This window comes from Callorhinus ursinus, unplaced genomic scaffold, assembly GCF_003265705.2.
Source record: "Callorhinus ursinus isolate GAN/ISIS: 27379988/994484 unplaced genomic scaffold, GSC_fseal_2.0 scaffold2, whole genome shotgun sequence".
Lineage (NCBI taxonomy): Eukaryota > Metazoa > Chordata > Mammalia > Carnivora > Otariidae > Callorhinus > Callorhinus ursinus.
In genome coordinates this window covers 9,463,943-9,489,368 of record NW_027397064.1, presented here as the reverse complement: position 1 = coordinate 9,489,368, position 25,426 = coordinate 9,463,943, and the positions used below count along the sequence as shown (strand labels likewise).

The following is a 25,426-nucleotide window of genomic DNA, read 5'->3' as shown; positions in this document are numbered from 1 at the left end:
TTCCTAAGCCGACATGAACAATTTCAATATAGAAAAGTATTCTTTGAGTTCAGGGTTTTGTTAACTGAGAACATTTTGGGAGAGGTTAATTTGCAAGTGTACTTTTCATTATTTAAGTTAGATTCTTTCTGACTTTAAACTTACCATATTGATGTTGAATAATTATTTTCAGGAATGCTAGATGAGCATTAGTATGTGGTACTGTTGAGATAAGTAAATGCACTGTTGTTCTAGGAAGATCTGCTTTATGAATTATGTTTCCACAAGTGATTATTAATAAATATGTCTGAACTGGTCAGAGTGAGAATATAGGGGAAAATTATTTCATATTTTGCCATTTATGTCTCCTCTCAATAATAAACCTTTTTGATCAATTGTGCTTATGACATTTGTATTAAAAGACTCCAAGAATGACCTACTTTGAGGACATGGAAGAATTATCTTTTCCTTTGGTTATTAAATAAGAATAAAATTTATTAGCTAATTATCCTGTCTGTTTCCTTTAACTCTGGAATGGTGTGAACAAATAAATCATTGCTCCCAGCCTGGTGCATCAGTTTTTGGAAAAAGAAGTGAGGAGAAGAGGGTTTACATTTCCATGGCTTTGAATTCTTATGCAATAGTGATTTGATTTTTTAAAGCGTCTCTTGTCCAAATATTCCAGACCTTCTCTCATCAAATCCTAAGTGGATTAAGCTGTGGCTTGGCATTTAAATGTATTTTTAAGTTGTTGCTACTGAGGGAAGGAAAAAGTAAGGATATTTACATTTATCATTAAAGACCTAATATGTAACAAGTAATTTGTAATGTTGTCACTTTTAAGCTTCACAAACTTCCTGGAATTTAAGAAGCTAAGTAACTAACCCAAAGTGACCCCATGAGAGCATGGATTTGAAGCCTAAGAGGTCTCCTTAAAAATCTTGCACACTTTCCAATACACCATACTACCTCCATGAACAAAGAATTACCCTTTATCTGGATATTTAATGTGTATGGGTCTCTAGAGGGTAAAATGTGTGTGTGTATATATATATATATATATATAATATACAGATACACACATATCCTGGAAGTGTTTCTTGACAGCTGAGTTTACTTGAAGTATTTTGTTTTGGACTGCCTCGAACATGTCCTTGAACTTGAGGGGGACTACCCACACTACAAATCTGCCTACTTGGTATCAGTTACTGAGGAGAGGTCACAAGTTGGTTTCTCAGAGTTTCCAAAGCTGCAAGTCCTGATGATGACAAATGGCCTCCAACTTATGCCCCAATTTCCTTCATAGTTTCCCAGGAAAATGGTTCCTTCAGTTTTCATCCGTAGACCCATCCCTCATAGGGCTTAGATACCTGATCATGGGATGTAGTGTGGGAGGCAGAGCTCATACTATTCTGTCATCATTCCCAGTCTAAGTCCTAAACCTCTCACTCCTTGTAAGTCATCTCTGTTGAAATCAGAGTACCACTGGGAGTACCACTGCATCAGGTACTATCAGACACATCTCAGTTTCTCCAGTAGCTCAATGTCTAATGTATTATCAAGGAAAAGTTCAAGTATGTTTGATTTGGAATAGCATATTGTTTAGAAATTATACTTGGAATGTCTTCTATCACGAGGTTTCATCTTCCCAGCTCCCACTCAATATTCCTATCCAGCTTTACACACGTTACTCAAAGTTTAGCATATCATCTGGGAGCTTGTTAAAATGCACAATTCTGGTCCTTATCCTAGACCTATTAAATAAGAATCTGCATTCCTGTTGACAATCCCACCATTTAACAAGATACCAGCTCATGGGTATGCATCGTAAAGTTTGAGAAGCTCTGATCTCTATTAGTCTCCCATTTCCTGAATTTATGCTTTAGGTAATAATGAGCTATGCAGTTTGAATCAAACCTCCAATGAAACAACTAAAAAAACTGGGTAAAATACAAAATGAGCTTAAAGCAATCTAGACTGAAAGGTGTCTGAGGCATCGGCTTGCAGAAGCAAGCAAAAATCCTCCCTAGAAGAAGGTTTCATTATCAGAGGCCTACAATTATTTATACAAATAGTTTTTCAAATAGAATATTGAGCATGTTATCAAAGACACCAGGTGCACAAAGAACCAAAATGACATGAGTGAGATCCAGCAGAATAATAGTCAATAACAATAGATCCAATGTGACTTCAGATCTTGGAATTATCAGACACAAACCATAAAACAACTATACTTATTATATAAGTATAAGGAAATAATTGTTTTTTAAATAGAACTTGGAAATATATTAGGGAACAGGAAACTATAAAAAGTGACATAACAGATTTTAAAAACCCTAGAACTTCTACAACTAAAAAACAGGAACTGAAATTTAAACATAGTGAATGGGTTTAACAGAAGACTTAGCTGAAGAGAGAATCTTTAAACTGTAAGATAGGTCAGAATAAATTATCTAGCATGAAGAGACACCAGAGGAGTGGGTGAGAAACAGAAGACACAGTGTAAAGGTCTAACATGTTTGATGAGATAGGGAGATGGGGAAAGAAAGGAAAGATTGAATGGCACAGAAAGAGTAATGCCTGGGGCGCCTGGGTGGCTCAGTCATTAAGCGACTGCCTTCGGCTCAGGTCATGATCCCAGGATCGAGCCCCGCATCTGGCTCCCTGCTCAGCGGGAAGCCTGCTTCTCCCTCTCCCACTCCCCCTGCTTGTGTTCCTTCTCTTGCTTTGTCTCTCTCTGTCAAATAAATAAATAAAATCTTTAAAAAAAAAAGAGTAATGCCTGAGAATTTTCCAGAATTCTTTAAGACCTCAATCACAGATTCAAAAAATTTATTAAATCCTAATTATAATAAAAAGAATGGTATATTTAGACATGCACAAGCTAAAACACATCCAGGAAAAACCTTAAATTTATCCTTGAAGGAATAAAGGCAAATTTTCCTATCACTATGCTGTATAACAAACCACTCAGTGGCACATAGTAATTTTATTATGTTAAAACAATTCTATGGGTTAGGAATTTAGATAATACACAGCAAGGATGGATTGTCTCTGCTTCATGATGTGTGGTGCCTGGGCTGGATGACTTGAAGCCCAGACGCACTGGGATTGCCAGCAGGAATGTCTACACTTGTTCTCTCCAGCAAGGTAATTTCAGGCTAGTCTGATTTTTTTGTATGGCAGCTGGATTCCCTCACAGTGAGTAGTCGATAGCAGAAACTGAATGGCATTTAATTATTTAGCCTTAGAAGTCACATAGCATCACTTCCACCAAACACTGTTGTACGAAAATGTCAGAGCCCCACTCAGATTCAAGTGCAGGGAACACAGACACTGTTCAGTTGGAGGAGTGTCAAATAACTTGTGGCCATTTAAAAAAAATCATCTTCCAAGACTATAAAAAGCTGGATATAAACTAAGGACGACTCTTCTCAGAGGCATGAATTATTGCAATGACTTAATCAAGTTTGTTTGATATTATTTTCATGGTGCATTGTTGGGCATCTATTATAACAGATTTATAGGGCTCCCAGTTTCTAGAGGAGAGATGCCAGGCTTAAGCCCATTTCATTCCAAAGAAAGATACCAAGAGAACTCTTTGAAGAGATACTCAATTAATTTCTTGTATGCTGAACTCCATTATTAATCCAAGTGTTTTAAAAACATGGTCAGAGTTATCTTTCAAATTTTTAGAAAGAAATAAATTTTAGTTTCAAGAAACCTCAATTATGTTATTGAGGAAACCATATGTAATACCAGAAATACTTAGTCAACAAGTTAGAAAAATGAAAAAATAAAAATAAATGTAAAAATAAGCCTGTTTATCCTGACAGATCTATTTCGTTAGACCATAGTAGTCTATAAACCCTTACTTCACTCTCTAGGCTCAGTCACATGTCCAACCCTAAATCAACCACTGTGGCCAAGGAAATAGAAAGTGATGATTAGTTCAGCCTAGGTTGTGTGCAAACTTCTAGAGGCTGGGACGTTATTAGTTTTCCTTTAAGCAAATAGATACAAGGATGGAAATTAGGAATCATTGAGATGGGACAAACAGATACTAGAAGAGGCACTACCAAGTGTCCATGATAGGTCAATATATATTCCAGGCAGAGAAAAGAGCTTATGCACAGTTCTTCAAGGCCATGGATTATTTGTGGGGAAATGGCAAGAAACTGTTATGGCTGGAGTAAATAATATCTAAAGTCTTTGCCGACTAAACCACAAGGCCCAGACTATAATTATGTCACACTGAGGGGTGATTCTATAATTGTTTCACTATCAACACTAATTTCAAAATATAGAGACATATATTCTTTTTTTTCTTTTTTTAAAATTCTTTATTTAAATTCAATTTAATTAACATATACTGTATTATTAATTTCAGGGATAGAATTTAGTGATTTATCATTTGCATATAATACCCAGTGTTCATTACATTGTATGTGTTTCTTTTTTTAAAATTTTTTATTGTTATGTTAATCACCATACATTACATCATTAGTTCTTGATGTAGTGTTCCATGATTCATTGTTTGTGTATAACACCCAGTGCTCCACGCAGAACGTGCCCTCTTTAATACCCATCACCAGGCTAACCCATCCCCCCACCCCCCTCCCCTCTAGAACCCTCAGTTTGTTTTTCAGAGTCCATCATCTCTCATGTTTTGTCTCCCCCTCCGACTTACTCCCCTTCATTCTTCCCCTCCTGCTATCTTCTTTTTCTTTTTTCTTAACATATCTTGCATTATTTGTTTCAGAAGTACAGATCTGTGATTCAACAGTCTTGCACAATTCACAGCGCTCACCATAGCACATACCCTACCCAATGTCTATCACCCAGCCACCCCATCCCTCCCACCCCCACCACTCAGCAACACTCAGTTTGTTTCCTGAGATTAAGAATTCCTCATATCAGTGAGGTCATATGATACATGTCTTTCTCTGATTGACTTATTTCACTCAGCATAACACCCTCCAGTTCCATCCACGTCGTTGCAAATGGCAAGATCTCATTCCTTTGAGACATATATTCTTATGGAGCTGAGATATAGGACTAGGAAAATATAGAGAATCAGGGAGTATAAATGCAGAAGTATTACATAAAAGTTTCCTTTAAAGAATCTTATATTCTCCAAGATTCTAGCAAGGCTACGTCAAGCTGTGTTGACCACCCTCAATTATATGCTCTATTCATGGGTCCATGAAATTGACACTTGAGAACTTCCCTTGAGAGTCATGATCAAATATGCTTTGACCAGATGACAACTAGATTTATAAATATTCCAGCCTGTTTTACCTCTACCTCTCCAGACTTATACATCATTTTTCAAGCAGGCATCAAATTGGGGTGATCTTTCCGAAATACAGTCAAGGATTCAGGAATCACATTGACCTTATACCTTGGAGAGCAGCTTGCTGTTTACAAAGCACGTTTGCAAATGTCGTCAAACCAAATACTTGCAATAACCCTGAACAGAAGGTATACTGATGTTCATTTTACAGATAAGTAAACAGAGGCTCAGAAAGGTTAATGATTACCCCAGAAGATACACAGATGATCCGTGGCAAATGAGCCACAAGGCTAGATTCCCTTATCTCAAATTCTGCATCCCTTTGGCTCCTTATCATGAATAAAGCAGACATTACCAGAAGTCTCTCACTTATTAAACTATGACTTAAATCATAGACTCTACATTATATTTTAAGCTACTCCATGTATCTGGAACGATAGCAATAGCTTATCTAGATTTAAAATACTAGAATAATATAAAACACAAGTAACCTACTTTCAGAACAAATGTGCATAAAGCACATTGTTTGAATAGACTCTACATCTTTTTTCAAGCACTTCTACATTTTGTTCCTAACCACTTTTGAATCATAAGTCCTCCCATTTTCCATGCTCTGTGTCCTATATTGCCTTGGCTTTGAGACCAATCCTATTGCCTACACGCTTCCTTTTGCTTAGAATTATTTTTCCAACACCTCTTTCATTTTTGCTTTTCCGAATTTGACCTGGGCTTTAAGGCACAGGTCATGTGGAACCTCAAAGGCATTATTCTCCAGCAGATCCCTCAATCTTTCTCCCTGTAACTCTATTCCTGTCCAGTACTATCTTTCTGTCTCAGAATGTGTGTGTGATCATAGAAAGGCAGAAGGGGGCACTGAGCGTCTCTAGAGTTGCCTTAGTTCTGGCTGATATAACAGAATACCATGACTAGGGACTTAAACAACAAACACTTGTGTCCTATAGTTCTAGAGTTTGGGAAGCCCAATATCAAGGCACCAACAGATCTGGTGTTTGCTGAGGGCATGCTTCCTGGTTTGCAGATGGCCATCTTCTTGTTATATACTCACATGGTGGAGAACAGAGAGAGAGAGAAAAACTCTTTCTCATGTCTCTTATAAAGGCACTGATTTCATCCATGAAGGATCTACCTTCATGACCTAATTAGCTCCCAAAAACCCTGCCTCCACATACCATCACCCTGGGGAATTTAGGCTCCAACATATGAATTTTGAGGGGGGCCCAAATATTCAGTACATAATTCTGCACCCCCCAAATCTATGTCCTCATATCAAAAACTACATTCATTCCATCCCAATAGCCGCCAAATTCTTAACTCATTTTAGCATCAACTCTAAAGTCTGAAGTCCAAAGTCTCAACTAAGTATGATCTAAATCAGATGTGGATGAGACTTGAGGAAAGATTCATCTTGATGCAAAGTCCTCTCCAGCTGTGAACCTGCAAAACCAGAGGAGTTACGTGTTTCCAAAATACAATGGTGGGACGGCATAAGATAGACATTCCCATTCCAAAAAGGAGAGAGAAAAAAAGAAGGAAGAGGTGATGGGTCTCTGACAAGTCCAAAACTTAACAAGTTAAACTTCATGAGAGATTAAGGCTCAAGAATAGTCCTCTTTGGCTTGATGCTCTGCCTTCTGGATCCACTGGGTCATGTAATCTGGCCAGCACACATGGCCTTGCACTGAGGAAGGCCTTGTGATTGATTTATTGCTCCGCTGTCACCCTCTTGAAATTCTTAATACTTTTTTGAACAGAGGGTGTGGCATTTGGACTGAGGCCAACAAATTATGTAGCTGGTGCTGCTTTCTTGGCTCCAAACCCCAACAGGTTGGTATAGAAAAGAGGGAAAAGGAAAGAAATACACATCTCTCACTTATCTGGCCAGGTTTGAAACCCTCTTTCTTGGTTGTCATTGTTTCTCTGGCCAAAACTGACTTCTAGAAATGGGAAAACATAGCTTCAGATCTGCACTTCTTAAGCCATTTCAGCCATCTTCCCGGCTGCGTAGCTAATGTGTCATCAACCTTTACTTTTTTCCTTCTCCTCCTTGGGTGGAGGGTATTTTTTCTTTCTCTTCTTGAAATCAAAGGAGGAAACACCAAGATCATCCCTTAAGGAAGGGATTCTGGTTTGTTTACTTTTTTGATTGGCTGCCTTTTTAGACAGCAGGCTTGATTATTTTACTTTAAACACACCTGAGCAGAGAAGAAAATTCCAGAGAGAAAGCACAGCTGAGGTGGGGGTGGGGGTGGGGGAAGAAGGACCTGTTTGGTGTGGATAAGATCGTCACTGGCATGGTGCGTTTGCCTTAGTTTACTGGGGACGTTGTGGTAGGTAACTGTGCTATTTTGCTGGTAGTCTGTTCAAGAAGGTTGTCTATTGGGTACCAGGAGGCAGGAGTAAGAAGCTTGGATGCGGGAGGGGGAGAGAGGGAGGGTAGGGAATGGGGGTGGGTCATCAGGCTGCAGGAAGAAAAGGCAGAGCTGGAGTTGTGTCTCCCTCTTCAGAGATGTGAATGATTCCACTGGGCCCTCCAAAACGCTCACACACGTATCCCATGGGGAGAGCAGATGTTTGGGTTCCTGCCTCAAGGGGGGCATTGCCAACAGGATGGTATTAACAACAGAAGCAATGGCAGTCAATAGAAAATTGTAGTTGTGCTTCTAGATAAAGAAAGAAACATTTGCCCTGCTTCCCTTCCTGCTCCCCAGTGCCCAACACTGAGAGAGATAGAACCAGAAGAGAAAAAAAAGGACAAAAATAGCAGACACCGTCCCTCTTCCCACTTCAAGCTCTTAGGCCACAGCCCGGCTGGTGCTCAGCGGAAGGGAACAAGAGCTTTACATCGCACGTAAGAACTAGGCTGTAAATTGGATTAGACTGGCTGGAGATTTTAGTTATGAAAACAACCGGAAACTATGGGGTCTGCCCTAGAGGCATAATTGGTGGCAAAAAGAAATTTGACAAAACCCAGTTGGCCTAATAGTTTAATTTAACCTTGCATCATGTTTTTGTTTGCCTCACACAATTCAGATTGTTTATTAAACCATTTACATTTTCAAATCGACTGCTAAAAGCAGTCAGGGAAATGCTTTCCTGTTTAGTTTTTGCTGGGGGTTGGGGAGAGAGAAAAAGAAAGAGAGCCCCGTGTATAATTTCTTCCCTTCCATTTGGGCAAATTCAGGTCCATGTCCGCCCCTGAACTGATAATTGTTCCAATAACAGAAGGTTGGGCTCTGTCTGATGGGCTTTGTCCAGCCTGCACCTGTCCCTGAGATGGAATCAGCTTCTGCATCACATGGGTTAGGTGGAGGAAGGTGGACTTCTACATAAAATCAGGTAAGGAGGAGAGGGACACAAGGTGCTGCTGAAGAGGCCACCCAAACTCTACTACATGGGGCCACCCTATGTGATAATCATCTGTTTCCACCTTAGTAATGACCCACATGGCCCTTGGGTAGTGTTGGCCAATTTCCTTTGGGCTTCTCCATGCCACGGATCTCCTCCATTCCCTAGTCTGTGGGAGTGACTCATGCCCAGACAAGGGAAGGACAGGTGACAACATGTAATTGGGGACCAACAGGCCTGTGTGCTGCGGTCCCTTCATCATCCCTACCCTCTCCCCACTGTCCTACCTTCTAGACCCATCATGAGCCAAGGTTGGCAATTTGTTACTTTGAAATACCCTCCTTTCAGGACCGCTGGGGGGCTAATCGGTGAAGCGTCTGCCTTCGGCTTGGGTCATGATCCCAGGGTCCTGGGATCGAGCCCTGAGTCGGGCTTCCTATTCGGCGGGGAGCCTGCTTCTCCCTCTGCCCCTCCCCCATTCTTGCTCTTTCTCTCTTTCTTTCACTCACTCTCTCAATAAATAACTAAAATCTTAAAAAAAAAAAAAGAAAAAAATACCCTCCTTTTAATTTTTTTTTCTTGCTGCCTCCTGGAGTCAAGCTCTAAAAACAGTTTAAAATTCACCTCCCAGTGTGTCTGAGATGTTTATTCTTCCCATTCTGAACACTTGGCTGGCGTGTACTTCCTCTGTCTTCCATTGAACAATTCTGCCCTATAGCTGGCTGTTAAACTTTCATTTTGAACAGAGAAATGGTGCAGCATTCATTATTGGTTAAGAATGTTTGATGTACTATAACATTTTAAAAGGTTAAATATGATACAACATTTGAAAAATTCTTCTAAAAGCATTATGAGCGAAGTCAAATAGATTTTTTTCCTTGGTGAAGAGAATTTTATTGTGATTTTAAAGCTTTGGAAAACATCTTATAACCAGGTGTTCTTCCAGATTGAGGGCAACTTTACATTTTGCATTTACATGAAGTATTTATCCGGAGTCAGCTATGGTGAATGATCTAGAAGTATCCCTGCACGGGGATATTCTCAAACAGTTCTCTCGGCCTTTAACATAGTCATCAACTCCACTTCCCCAGCCCTATTTGCTGTCAAAATAACAGTTTTGTTTATTGTTCTCTCTCTATTTGGGGAGAGTGAAGGTTGGTAGCTGAGAAAATATATGATTGAACTGACACAGAATGATCTGTGGTTTGTGATTCTGCTTCCTTTTCCTCTCTGTTTATCCTTTGACCTCTCTCACTTCTCATGCCTCCAATTTATGCCAATTTAAAATGCATCCTGCTCTGCCTGTTTCTAGTTCTGTGACCTTAAGCAAGCTATTTAGTCTTGCCATGTCCCAGATTCTTCAATAATGAAATCATAACAGTAATACCCATCTCCTAGGGCTGTTGTGGAGATTGAATGAGTTAATACGTGTAGAGCACTTAAAATAGTATCTGGCATATATAGAGCAAGTGGTCAATAAATGTCAGTGGTGGTGGTTGTTATTTTTCTTCTTATTCTTGATACCTTAATGAGGTCCCCTTGCCATTTTGAATTTCAATTTCCTTACCTACAAAATTGGGTCCATAATTTTTTCCCACTCAAATGAGTTATAGGGACCCGTACAAGGTGCACAGAAGGAGGAATCATTAGTAAAATGTTGGCTAATTAACACCGGGGTGCTTCTTGACAAAGCTGTCCTCTCTTTTCAGGATCATTAAAAGTTGGCCATGCTTGGACTTTTGTCAGATGCTCATTAGCAGATGTCACTATCTTTCAGCTCAAGGGCTTGCCAAAACCTCTATGCCGAGCTGAGAGAATTCATTTTCTTCCAGGAATAAATTCATTTATTTTTGTATGTTATTTATTCATCAATCAGAGGAGCTCTGATGACGACAGTATTGCCCTTGACATTTGGAAAGACAGGACTCCATGTCCCAGGCAGGAGTGTGCTCATGTGTTGCCAACCAGTGTGCTCATGCAGGGCAAGAAAATGCCATGTGCAGGGACATCAAGAATTGACGAATAGTCCAGAAAAATGTCCTGAGGGAACATTTTGGGATTTTAGTTGAGGGTGGAAAAATATACACCCCGAAAGACATGGAAGTGAGAGGAAAAACTGCCAAAGAACAGGGATGCATTGGCTCCCTGCACAGTCTGCTCTTTGAAACAGTTAACTCTTCAACTCCTGTTCCCACCATTGCTGACTGGAGGCACGTGTCAATGTTGCCATGGTAATGAGTCAGTTCAAGCTCTCTCAGTTGTGGATGTGTAGACAGTAGCTGACATTGCAGACGCCTTCTTACTTAGGACCCCAAATCACATGTTTATATTGACTAACAAGTGGTTAGGGCCATTTCAAGTGACAATTTTTTTTTTTAAATTTTACTTATTTATCAGAGAGAGAGAGACAGAGGCAGGCAGAGGGAGAAGCAGGCTCCCCATTCAGCAAGGAGCCCGATGTGGGACTCGATCTCAGGACCCTAGGATCATGACCTGAGCCGAAGGCAGACACTTAACCGACTGAGCCACCCAGGCGTCCCTCAAGTGACAATTTTTGATTTCTTCAAAAACTTTCAGATTTACCTAGAGAGGAACTTGGAACCACTGGGGTTAAACATGATCCAAACGAACACTTCCCAGCCCTCTTTCACCTCATCCTGCTTTTTAATTATGTTTTTTCCCAGCACTGTTCGCTAATGCTCTATGCTCAATTAAACTTATTTCCTATATTGTACTTTTGTTATGGCTCATCATCTGTATCCCTCACTAGAATGGAAATTCTAAAATGCCAAGCACATGGTCTGTTCTCTGTCACATTTTCTTGGGTCATCTTAAACAGTGCTTGTCATGCCTGGTGCCTCATAAACGTTCAGGGAATGAAAAGGCTAAATATGAATGCCTATCAGAATGCCAGGCAATTCTCCTGAATTCCTTTTCCTGGCTCTCTTTTCTGCAAATTGGTTACTGGGCTGTCAAGAAATGCTTAGCCAGACGGTAACACGTTGTTAAGGGCATAAGAACCTATAGCTTCCTATTTCTTCAGAGTTATCTACAGCAGCTCTGTTGTAATTGGTGCATTTTTTTAAAAGATTTTATTTATTTATTTGACAGAGAGAGACACAGCGAGAGGGGGAACACAAGCAGGGGGAGTGGGAGAGGGAGAAGCAGGCTTCCCGTGGAGCAGGGACCCCAACACGGGGCTCGATCCCAGGACCCTGGGACCACGACCCGAGCCGAAGGCAGACGCTTAACGACTGAGCCACCCAGGCGCCCCAGGAATTGGTGCATTTTTGAATGGCTTTTTTATGGTAAAAGGAAATAACATGAAATTTGTTATCTTAACCATTGTTATTATTTTTTAAATAACAACATACACTTTTATTGTTTATTATTATATTTACAATTAATGACTTACTACAAAAGCCATGTGCTGTCTCCGCTCACTGTTTTTTAGCTAATTACATTATGCAAATTATTAGTAAAACAATGTAAGCACAACCATTTTTTTAAGTTTTTGTGCTCATAGGAGGTATTTATGTAGAAACAATTATTTTGTTAATTATATATAATTCTTATTCTTCCTCATTAAGGTATATCTCTAAGGATTTCTTCTTTTTTATTATATTATTCTTAACCATTGTTATTGGTGCATTTCTTTCAACTATCTCTGCCCCCAGTTTTATTAAGCGATAGTTGACAAACAACAATGTAAGTTGAAGGTGTAGAGAGTAATGATTCAACTTACATATATTGTGAAATAATTATCACATGAGCTTAGTTATCATCCATCATCTTAGATATCAAAAAAGGGGAAAAAAAGGTGTTTTTCCTTATGATGTGACCTCTTGTGATTTACCTTCTTAGCAACCTTCTGGATATCTTACTGCAGTGTTCACTACAGTCATCATTCTGGACATTCCCTCTCTAGCACTTATTTATCTTATAACTGGAAGTGTGCACCTTTTGGCCCCCTTCCTCCAATAATCCCCTCCTTTCAGCCCCCTCCTCTGGTAACCACAAATCTGATCTTTTTTTCCTATTAGCTTATCTTTTTAAAGATTTATTTATTTATTTGAGAGAAAGAGAGAGAGAGAATGGGGGGAGGGACAGAGAGGGAGAGAGAGAATCTCAAGCAAACTCCATGCTGAGCACACAGCCCGACGCGGATCTCAGTCCCAGAACCTTTGAGATCATGACCTGAGCTAAAATCAAGTTGAACACTTAACCGACTGAGCCACCCAGGCGCCTATTAGAATTTTCTTTTTAAGATTCTGCATACAAGTGAGATCATGCAGTATTTGTCTTTCTCCATCTGACCTATTTCACTTAGCACAATGCCCTCAAGTGTTTACCATGTTGTTACAAATGGCAGGATTTCCTTCTTTTTGTGGCTGAATGATGTTCCTTTTCTGGGTACATTTTAAATTAAAAGTAATATATTTAATCTGCTTGGACTGGCAGGTGGTTAGAACTGTTATCTCTGTTATCAGCAAATTTTGACAAAGAAAAAAAATGCATGTGGTTTGATTGGAGGATGGACATCAGGAGCTCATCCCCTGGCAGTTGAGAAGGAACTAGAAGAAGCTCTTGTTGCATGGAAACCTGTTCTGTGGTTATAAAGATTTGGGTCAGACGAGTATATATATATAAAAAAACCAAACAAAAAACACAAGAAATAACCAGTGTTGACAAGGATGTGGAGAAAAGGGAACCCTCTTGCACTGTTGGTGGGAATATAAATTGGTGCAGCTGCTATAAAAAAGTCTCCTCAAAAAATTGAGCAGTCATGGGGCGCCTGGGCGGCTCAGATGGTTAAGCGTCTGCCTTCGGCTCAGGTCATGATCCCAGGGTCGTGGGATCGAGTCCCGCATCGGGCTCCCTGCTCCTTGGGAGCCTGCTTCTCCCTCTGCTTCTCTCTCTCTCTCTCCCTCTGTCTCTCATGAATAAATAAATAAAATCTTAAAAAAAAATAAAATAAAATAAACTCCTTTAAACCTTTTAAAAAAAAAAAATTGAGCAGTCATCAACGGAGCCCAAGGCTTTGACTGAAGTATAAAGCAGCCAATGTGGACATTTATCTTGTCATGTATTAGACATGACATATGTTATATAAACTCAACTCCGTATTTCTGCTGGAGTTAGAATTTTCTTGCTTTAAAAGTATTGTATATTCCTTCAAGAGTTACAGAGGTTTCTTTCCCTCTTCCCTGCCTTCCTTTCCTTCTCTCTCCCTCCCTTAGTTCATTCGCCCCCCTCCCTCCCTCCCTTTCTTCCTTCCTCTCTCTCTTCCGTCTTTCTTCTTTTTCTTTCTTTCTTTTTTTCTCTTTCTTTCTTTCTTCTTTCTTTCTTTCTTTCTTTCTTTCTTTCTTTCTTTCTTTCTTTCTTTCTTTCTTTTCCTTCCTTCCTTCCTTCCTTCCTTCCTTGACTAGGACATAATCTACACACCCCAAAAAAAATGCCTTTAAACAGTATTCTTTTTAGTTAGAATCTGACCCTTTTGATATGATTTCCACACAAATCCATGAGATCTTAGAAGGGGGGTTTCTTTAAACAAATATGTATTGAGGATCTTTTTGGTACTAAGATAGAGCAGGTGCAAGAGGGAGGATCTGGAAGGTGATAGTGAATGAGTTGTATGGTTCTAGAAATGTAGAGTCTAGAGTAAAATTCTGAAAATGGCTCAAATAATTCTCCTGAAACTGAACAGGTAATGCCTGAATTTTACGTATGTGCAGTTTTCCTTAGATTTTCAAAAGAGCCTGTACCACAAAAGTGTTCAGAATTGTAACTTCATTTTTCTTTGTCTCTCTGAATACTCTCAAACATTCCTTCACCTCTTTATCCAAAATTGCTCAAAATCTGATTTCTCTGTATCTTGCAATGAGGAAACCAAGAGACAGCCTACTGCTTGATGTTTAATAAGAGGCCTGTTCAAATCTTTATTTCCCTGAGACATGGAATTCCATAGAAGAACCAATTTGCTCCTCCTGGGAATGCCACCTTTTCCGTTCTCTCTGCCAAACAACAATGTGTAGAATGTTATAGCTGGAAGTGATTTCATATATTATCTGTATACTTTTATCTGTTACATTAAAAAAACAAAACAAAATGTTTCAGAAAAAAAAACTTAGGTGCTGGAGGGCACACGCAGCTGGGACTGGAAATGACTGCTTTGTCTATAGATCCTTGCACTTACATTTTAAAAGAAGATCCAGATGTTGAGTGAAGGAAAAAGGAGATACTGATCTAATTGAGGAAGGCTTTACTAGACATTTCTAAGGCTTTGGCAAAAGGCTGACATGTGGCCTACTGCCTTTATCCCTAAAAATTATATTGTTATACTTAAAATAATTGGCCTGTTGCTTGAAAGAGTAGGCCAGAGGACCCTTCCCACATGGCACACATGGCTGTGAAGAATCCAGTACACTTAAAACTGGAGGCTGTCTTGGTTTTATCCACCTTCATTCGACTTTGACAAATGGCGATTCATTCTGTTTTCCTCCGGAAGAAGTAAAACTCTCCTAACTTACCTGTGTCCCATGCTGTTGTTTGTGATATGGCAAAAGAGGGATGTATTTTGTGTTTATAAAGATTTGGGACAGACTAGCAGAAAAAAACAAACAAGAAATAACCAGTGTTGACAAGGATGTGGAGAAAAGGGAACCCTCGTGCACTGTTGGTAGGAATGTAAATCGGTGCAGTAGCTATAGGAAACAGTCTGGACAGTCCTCAAAGAATTAACAACAGAAATACCATATGATCCAGTAATTCCACTCTTGGGCATTTACACAGAGAAAAGGAAATCACTAATTCTAAAAGATATATGCACCTCTGTGTTTGTTACAGGAGCATTATTTATAATAGCCAAGATATGGAAACAATCTCAGTGTCCATTGATAGATGAATGGGTAAAGAGACTGTGGTGTATGGATGATGGAATATTACTCAGCCATTAAAAAGAATGCAATCTTGCCATTTGTGGCAGCATGGACGGACCAACAGGGAACCATGCTAAGTGAAATGAGATAGCCTGACAAAGACCAATACCATATGATTTTGCTTATATGTGGAACCTAAAAAACAACGAATACAACAACAAAAAACAAACAAGCAGAAACAGGTTCATAAATACAGAAAACAGACTGGAGGAATGGGTGGAATAGGTGAAGGGAATTAAGAGGGACAGACTTCTAGTTCTAAACCAAGTAAGTCATGGGGATGAGAACTACAGCATAGGGAATAGTCAGAAATACTGTAGTAACACTGTAGAGCGACTGATGGTAACTGTACTCATTGTGGGGGGCACTGAGTAATGGACAGAGCTGTCGAATCGCTACATGGTACACCAGAAACTAATATAACCTTGTATGTCAACTATACTTCAATAATACAAATTGAAAAAAAAAAAAAAAAAAGACTTGAGCCGGGTGTTCAGCCCAGGGACCACACAATCCGCCAGGAAACAATCTTTGCACCTGGGATCTGTGGCGCTTTGAGCATCGTGGTAGCATCTGGAGTCCCTGCCACATTCCGGGCCGGAAACAGGCGCAGCAGAGATTGAAGCAGTAAATGGGACAGAGTTCAACAAAGCAGTGAGAATCTTCCAAAGGCAAATAAATAACTGGTTGATAAGAATTTAACAAAAGGCCATTTCTAAAGAAAAGACGGGGAGGAAATAGGAAGGAGATGTGAAAACTGAAAAGAAGCAGAAGAAACTGGTTATGGGGCTTTAATGGGGGTGGGGAGAGCATTTTAAGGGAACTGTTACAGGAAATGGAAAATTTAGGTGGTCGAAGGATTCTTGCAGCAACACCAGCAGATTGTATTTTGTTGGCTTTTCTCAAGCACAATTTTTGCTGATGGAAGGGAAGCTCAGATGTTTTTTCCTTGTCCACTTCATTCAAACGTGTTTATACTCAATCGGCCTCAAAGTCCTGCTGATAATGTCCTGAATATGATTTAAATGCATCCCAACACCATGAAAACATTTTCACTTCTGTGATCAAAATTCTTATGCAACTAAAATAAAAGGCAGTTTTTCATAGAAAGTTTCACTTGCTTATGTCCAAAAGTAATTTCATAAACAAAAAAAATCTCAAGAAGCTTAATATACCAGGGCAGCAGATTCTGGTAAGCTAAGAAGAACATTTTGGTAGAATTGTGTTTCAGGAATTAGTGGTTGAACATCGTTAGTTGGAAACAAAAGTTACCCACAGCCTACTAGGTTTCCCAGTGGGCAAGGCTTTGTGCAAGGACTAGGGCAGAAGCCATGGACCCAAAGGTGGCTCCACCCTCAAGGAGATTACAATCATCATAATCATTGATGCCCAGAGATGCAGGTATTCTACTTACCATGCTAGAAGCAGGTGGTGGAAAGGGTGTCAGGAGGCCTGGCTTGCTCAAATCCTACAGATCCTGAAAAGAGGCTTGTTTTCAGATCATGCCTTTGGCTGGTTCCTAAGAGCTAAGCTCTGAGCCTTGGACTCCAGAATGACCTCTTATTTGCCTCAGACAGGGACCCCCCCCTCAAATTCTCATTCTTCGCCTTATAAATGATTAGCTGAATGACTCATACCCACTGATCAACTAGAGCAAGGTGCTTGTTCACCAAATTCATTTCACCAGAATTCAGGAGCTTCTGTCCTTTCTCCAGGCCCCTGAATGTTGACCCATCCTCAACCTGGTCTAACCTACAGCCCTCGTTAAGAAGCCCCTCCTGAGGGGGTGCATAGGTGGCGCAGTCAGCTAAGGGACCAGCTATTGGTTTTGGCTTGGGTCATGATCTCAGGGTTGTGAGATCGAGAGCTCTCTGTAAACTCTGCACTCAGCACAGAGTGTGCTTAAGACTCTCTCTCTCTGCCCTTCCCTCCAATCCTTCCTTCTCAGTCAATTGCTGGCAGGTCTCCCAGGGGGACCACTCTCAATGTTACCATAACCTCGGTGCCCCATTGCAACAACCCCTTTCTCCTTCTCATTATAACCCTTTCAAATAAAGTCTCTCCTTGCCAATGTCCAGAGTTCATTTTTATTTGACATTACCCTGTAGCTGACTGGACAAGCCTTTACATAGCATTATTTATGCCTTCTTCTTGGTGAATAATATAAAGTGCTCAGAAGTCTCAGTGTTTTATTTGCACAAATTCTAATAATTTATTTCCTGAATTCAAAGAGCACTGATCCATTTACCTTTAAGCCCGATAAGTTTACCTCTAGTTTACTGGAGTCTAGGTCAGCTTATCCCCAAGCCTTGTTTGCTCTGTGCTTCTTTCTCCCATCCCCCAGACTTGCTGTAAAGGCCACAGCCCATGGGCCTTGGGAAGGTGAGAGGGAATGCTTGATTGTCAGGTTCCTACTGGGATTCTCTAGACTAGAGACTACAGGCTCCCCTTCCTTTAACCTAACACCTTCTAGAGCCTCAGGCTCTGCCCCTTCAGGGTATTATTTATACCAGCAACCCCTAACTGGTGGTGATTTTTGTCACCCAGGGGTGGTTTGGCAGCGTTGGGAGATATTTTTTGTTGTTACAATGGGAGGAAGTGGTTACTGGCATCTAGTGGATAAGGGCTGGGGGGCTGCTAAACATTCTAGAAGGCACAGTAACAAAGAATTATTTAGTCCCAAATGTCAATAGTGCCAAGGTTGAGAAATGCCAATTTACATGAATATCACTGGTGCTAACTAATTTAGTCAAAGAACATGGGCTTATTCGAAAGTTAAAAGTGTAACAGTAAAGCTTGTCTAGGGATGATCCACCTTCATCCAATCATACTGTGGCTCTTGTGTTCTATGAGGCACTTAGGACTTGTGGAGAAAAAAAGATGAACAATTCGGCAACAAAAATTTATTGATTAGTTTGCAACATTAGGTACAACGTGTATATAACTTTATCACACGGTTACAATCCAGTATTTGTGCTTTGTAGGATAAGTAAACATTCATTTGAGCACAACAAACATCCACACACAATATTCTGGGATTGTTTAAAAAATAAATATATCCTTTTCCACAAAGAACTTTTGGCTTGAGATAATGGATACATTTTAAAATTTGACATCTTGTTAATGTGACGGCCATATGCACTCCAATGTTCATAGCAGCAATGTCTGCAATAGCCAAACTGTGGAAAGAGCCGAGATGTCCTTCAACAGATGAATGGATAGAGAAGATGTGGTCCATATATACAAGGGAATATGACTCAGCCATCAGAAAGGATGAATACCCAACTTTTACATCAACATGGATGGGACTGGAGGAGATGATGCTAAGTGAAATAAGTCAAGCAAAGAAAGTCAATTATCATATGGTTTCACTTATTTGTGGAACATAAGGAATAACATGGAGGACATTAGGAGAAGGAAGGGCAAAATGAAGAGGGGGATCAGAGGGGGAGACGAACCATGAGAGACTATGGACTCTGAGAAACAAACTGAGGGTTCTAGAGGGGAGGGGGTGGGGGGATGGGTTAGTTAGCCTGGTGATGGGTATTAAGGAGGGCATGTGTTGCATGGAGCACTGGGTGTTATACGAAAACAATGGATCGTGGATCACTACGTCCAAAACCAATGATGTATTGTATGGTGACTAACATAACATAATAAAAATTTTAAAAAATGTGACAAATTAAACACATGTCCTAAATTTGGACTATTAATATAATAAATGTCTAATGAGTACTGGGGAGGATTCCTCCGTCTGTGTTGAAGAGGGAAGTAAGTCTTACAAGGAAGCTTTCTTGACATTTCAAGATGTTGATGATGCATAAGGCCAGCACTGATGGCATGGGGCCTTGTTCACACTTAAAATTACTTCACAATTTTTAAAAATAGAATAAAAGCATGGTATTTCAGGAAATCTTCAATAAACACCTTCTTTGGTCAAGAAAATAAAAGCCAGTGTACCTCATTTAGTTGAAGGGAGAGGAGAAGTTAGATACTTTTTATTTTTCAGAAGAGTCAATCTGTTATTAAAATAAACTAAATGTGATAATGTGTTTTCTTCTTCCCAAATTAAATGCCAATATCTTTGAATCAGAAGGAGTGTATGATCCCAGTAGGTTATGTCAAATCCTGCGTCTGTTATTACAAATGCCACCCAGGTAACAGGTCTGCCATACCAGAACCAACACATTTATAGTAAAAGCACTGAGCTCACGTGTCAAGATATGACACATAACACAACAATCCCCTCATGTTTTATGAACCTCTAAGATAACTCAATATATTATTTAAGATAATAATCTCTTCATAATTTACAATAAAAATAAAATGAAAGTTTATATCTTATATAATTTAATACACAAGCAGATTTTATCTCAAAAGACTTTTTTTTTTTTTTTTGTAAGAAAGATTTTCCTTATGGTAAGAATTCTGTAAGCATGTTACCCAAGTGATACAGAGATGGACATGAGACCATCTTCAGTCTTTCTCTCTCTCAACTAAAAACCAATAGTATTCTGGTTAGGTGGAAACACAGATATTGTTGGGGAGGTGCGGAGTATTATCAGTGAGTTGAAGTAAGTAAATGAAATCACCTCAGTAGAGGACATCAGTAATACTCTTGTACTTCCGTTAATATCCACTGATATTGGTCTGATAGTGAAAATCCTTTGTATCAAAATTCTGGAAATTTCTCATCCATATCTTAAGTGTTGACCTGGGCTGACAGCCCCTGAGTCAGCTTGAAAGAGTAAAATAAAGATTATATCATAGTTTACAAAATTATTTTGATTAGTTACTTTGCTTCTAGTTGATTCACATAATTGGAGACATTACCCAGAAGTTTATATAATTAAAAATATTTAAGAACAACTTTCCTGGATTTTTGGGCCTAGTTGTAAGCTTTTAGTTTAGGGCCCATTAAATTTTTGGTTTTTCCAGCCATCCTAATGCAAGCTCTTTTGAACTCGCTCATAGGTTGTATTGATTTGTACAGACCTATTGCTTTTCCTCAGACTTATTCCATGTGCAGTAGAGTTGAATAGCAGATTTTTTATAGCTCTGCTAATGTGATGGGATGTTTTGAGAAAGTTTAGAGCATTTAGAGCAAACCACTGTAATCTAAGCTGGGAGAAAGGAAAGGAATCTCTAAAGGGCAAAGCTGTCTTATCCCAGTTCCAAGAGCCAGTCAAAGAGACTTGGGGTCCCATCCTTCTGTTTCTCATGCATTTTGCAGTACTGAACAACGGCATGAAAGATATCTCCCACTTTCCAGGACTTCTGCTGAACCAGCCGCACGACATCTAAAAACTAAAATCAAGCACAGAGTTAGGATTCACATATTACGGATGAGCCTCAAATTTAACACATTCAATCATTCTTCCAAAACCAACATCTCTCTGGGCTATATTTTTAATCTCTAGTGACAGAGGACTATTTTCTAGGACAGTCTACTTCCTTTTAAGACAATTCAGATTGCTGGGGAGTTCTTTCAAGTGAACTGGAATTTTCTTCTTCAGAGCAGTTGCCATCCATTGACTGCTGGAGACTAGATGGAATTCTTCTTTCAAGAGTCCGTCTTTTAGATATTTCCAGAGTTTCCTCAGGTTTGCTTTTCTCTGGGTTGGACTCTCTCTGGCAGGACTGTACAGCATAGCTCCCAGGACCTTCTACCTGTCCCAAATAATCTCTGATTGGATGCATACATTTAGGCTAAGTAAATCAAGTGCTAAACTTTTGGGTATGGTCACTTACAGCCTCTTCACTCCATCTTGAAAAATCCCCTCCCCCATCATCACATTTCAAGAGACATTGGCTTTCCATTGCAAAAGGAAAAGTAAAGATTAAAGAAACACCCTAGATTTGTCACCCAGTTATTGGTACCAGCTTCAACTGGCCACGACTTAGAGACAATGTTTTTGGCTGCAGGTGAATTGTGAGCTGAAGTGTTGAAAGATGAGAAATCATTGTCGATCATTCCCTTCATGACACTGTGGGCTGAAGCCAGGGTGAAGGCCTCTCAAACTCCTTAGGCAGATACTTTTAAAGAAAAGTGACAATTATTAAGGGCCAAAACCTGTACGAAGTACATTTCTGCATGTAACCTCATTCAACTCTGTCAACAACTCTGTGAAGCAGACATTAACAATGAAAAATTGAGGTCTTGAGAGATGAAAACATGTGCACGATCTTTAGGATGATGTAAACAAAGAGACAGATAGGAGGTCAATAGCAACTATAGATAATAATCCCCCAGGGAAGGACAACACCTAAGCCATATCCTACTATCTTGTGCCTGTACCTGATAGGTGTTCAATAAATATTTGCTGAATGAGAGAAGGAACAAATGACCAAATGTGAGTCAAATACATTCAAAATGACCATGAAGACTATTTGAAATATGGGATGGCAACCAGAATCATTGAGGATGAACCTCATCTAAGTATTCTTTCTTAAGTGTTATGTAATGTATTTACACATATGTAATTTAAACATGTGTATCTTGAGGCTGTTTAGTCAATAATTTTCTATTGATAGGATGCTCCACAAAAGTGGTTGTAAGCTGAGGCTGAACAGAGCCTAGATTAGTGAAATGGTAGTGGGCAAGAAGCACAGTAAAAGCTGATCATGTGGCATCTGTCTTATTGAATTGTGACTGACAGCGTTGTGTATGTTGTGGGGTAGGATAGCCCGGACCTCTCTTCACTCTTCACTAGAACAGCAATGGAAGGTTAGCTCCATTCATCTCCCTTGGTCTCAGTGATAACATTTCATAAACTACTAGTTGTTTGGGACCCCTTTGCAACTTCTGCCTAGTTTCCTGTCTGTCAGATTCCTGAAATTTTAGAGAGCTTTATCTTTTAAAAAGGTTAAGACTTTGCTTAAAAGGCAAATACCCTCAGATAGGGGAACATTCCTAGCAACTATTAGTAATTTATGGAGATGAATAAAAATAACTTTGTCAGCTGTTACTTATATCTTGGCATGTATGAATGATCTGAGGCATGTTTTCTGTCATACTAATGGTAAAAACATGAAGCATCAGAGAAAAAGAGAGAAAGGCTAGGATGTCTTTGCCTGATTTGACAAATCAGACTTTTCCAGCTCTTACTGGAAGTCTAGAAAGTAGGTGTTACCAGTGGAGAAGGCTTGAACATCAAGTTTCTGAGGTCTCATTGTGAGAGGTTCATAAGTTGGTGACTTCTCTTCAAGAATTCCTTCAAGTGTCACCAATGGCCTTAGGCCAGACCCATCCCTTGAGGGTGTCTCCTCTCCCTTAACATGTCTTATAAAGATGCAGTCAACATAAAATACACAGAAATATAAAATTAGCCTCAGCTCCTTTCTTTCTTTCTGTAAACTCTGGCTCACTGGTCTACCACTCTGTTCCCAACTTTTATCCCTGAGTCATTGCTCTAAGAGACAATCAAAACTCTGGAGCAGATGTCAGTATTTGCTAAGCCCTTCCCAGAAGGCTCTCAGCCTCAGACCTCTTTAGAAGCTCAATTACTGCTTCTTTCCATCTACTTAGGACTTGTTGAAGGAGGATCTCCCACTGTGGTGATGACCACAGGATGAGGTTGATTGACCCAAAGTTGTCAAAATGGGCCAGAAGGTAGTCACTCTGCCAGTAGTTTGTGGAATGGTCACAGGCTAGAATCTGTCTCATGATTTCTAAATCCAGTCTGATATCCCAATAAAGAAGCTTTTAAAAATGATCTGGCCCCACTAACTATAGCCTACTCTGAGGCTGTGATGACTTAATCTCAGACATCAAGACCTTGAAACATCTGTGTGTCTCATGAGCAAGAAGGTCTTACACTTTCTTTTCTTCCTTGACTGCAAGAAATTTCTAAATAAAAATGAGGCTAAAATTGTGAAGAAGCCAAGAAAGGACATTTCCAGCTTGTTACTATAGCCTTTAAAACCACATTCAATTTAGCATCTGGCCCTAGATTTTTCATTGTGCCTGTCCATGTGTTTGCTCTGGTAATTTTATAATCAGCTTCAGTATGTCAGGGATCTGAGTTTTCCATTTCAATGCACTGAAAAATAAAAATCAAATATTTTCATTTCCTGCCATTTCACAATCAATAATTAGGTTCCCTTTCTATAGATCATAATTGGCATTTCCTTGAGCAAATATTTTGTCTTAAGAAACTAGAAGGATTTACATCCTGTGATGGTGTATCATTGACAGACTCATTTGAAGAAGAGTGTTACATGGTAGAGGACTTTTATATTCACAGGCACATTTACTAAATTAGATCAGTCGTTTACAAAATCCTATGGTAAAATCTATGGGAGTTGTTGCAAGCTGTGAGATTTTTAGGAAACACTCAGCTTGGATTTCTGAAAGTAACTACCTTCTTTTGCTCCAAGGCAGACTTCCATTTTATTAAACACAAGTGAGTTGGTTTTTATATTGCTCCTGCAATTATAGCCTGTAGAGCCATGATTACCAGCCTTGGCTGTACCCTGGAACCACCAGAGACCTTCAGAAAACTCCAATGCCTGGGCTTCATACCAAGAGGAGATTCTAATTTAATTGGTCAGAGCATCTAGGTCTATAAATCTCCCCAGGTGATTCTAGAACACACTGAGTTTGAGAACCTTGACTAAAGGGTTCAATTCAAGACAATTTCTTATGTTTATAAACAAAGAGATTTAGTATCTATTATCCACATAAATGTCAGTATTCTCCACCAAATTCATATATTGAAACCCCAAACCCCAATGTGATGGTATTACGTGGTGGGGCCTTTGGGTTTAGATGAGGTCATGAGGATGGGGCTCCCATGATAAGATTTATGCCCTTATAAGAAAAGGAAGAGACACCAGAGCTCTCTCTGTCTACCTTAGGAGGAAAGAGGGAGGGAGAGGGCCCTCACCAGGAGTGGAATCTGCTGGTAACTTGATCTTGGACCTCACAGCCTCCAGAACTGTGAGCAAATAAATGTCTTGTATAAGCAGCTCAGTCTATGGTATTTCGTTAAGATGGTCTAAGTTAAGACACTGTATAATTCTTCTCTATTTTTCCTTCCTTTTTTTCTCTTATTGTCCTACCACCACTTTTCATGTTGAATAGAATGAGAAATTAGATGTGAGATCATGTCTCTTCTGACCCTCACTTTCTTGGGGAGGTATGCATACACCTGTTTCCTCTCTTTCCTCTGTTCTTTGCATTGCCTCCAAGAAAAGGAAGTAATTTTCAAATGCATAAAGATGAGAAAGGCACTGATTTACAGTGAAGCCAGTCATCAGGCCATTCTAGCTCACAGAAGCTCATTCGATTTAGAAAAGGATCTAGAGTGCAATGATACCTTGTATCCAAGAGGCAGAATAATTGGCTAATTTATGTCATTTTTTTAAAAAAGTTACCTTCATGATTTTTTTTCACTTTGAATTAATCAGGTTAAACTTTTAAAAAATTCTTTATTTAAATTCAATTTAGTTAACATATACTGCATTATTATTTTCAGGGGTAGAATTTAGTGATTCATCAGTTGCATATAGTGTCAGCCATTGTGAATGATGTTTACAAACTGTTTTAGATCATTAGGCATTACGATTCTCAGCAATCTTTGCCCTGGAATTTAGGATACTTAAAGTTACCTCAAATTCTGCCACTACTTCAGGATATTTCTTATGGAAGGGGGTCTCAAACTTCAGTACTCATCAAAATGACTTCACTTGACGGAAATTGTTAAAAAATATATATTTCTGGGCCCCATCGAACATAATCAGGGCCAAGGAAGGGCCTAGGCATATGAATTGTAAGTAAGTGTCCCAGGTAATTCTGTGCATTTGGCTCATAGTTGAGGTGTGAGAAATCCCATTAAAAAAAAAA

At 39.5% G+C, this 25,426-nt stretch overlaps 2 protein-coding genes across 9 annotated transcripts in view; one reads left to right on the top strand and one right to left on the bottom strand.

Annotated features, from left to right (window-relative positions):
- DAW1 (dynein assembly factor with WD repeats 1) overlaps positions 1 to 25,426 on the top strand; it is a 194,094-nt gene that overhangs the window by 71,182 nt on the left and 97,486 nt on the right. The gene's annotated exons all lie outside the window — the stretch shown is intronic.
- Positions 18,474 to 25,426, bottom strand: part of SPHKAP (SPHK1 interactor, AKAP domain containing) — a 171,872-nt gene continuing 164,919 nt past the window's right edge. For all 8 annotated transcript variants that reach the window (XM_073877597.1, XM_073877599.1, XM_073877606.1 and 5 more), the window contains one exon: positions 18,474 to 20,886. In XM_073877597.1, the coding sequence (XP_073733698.1) occupies positions 20,743 to 20,886 (144 nt within the window). In that variant the 3' untranslated portion in view covers positions 18,474 to 20,742. The remainder of the gene's footprint in view (positions 20,887 to 25,426) is intronic.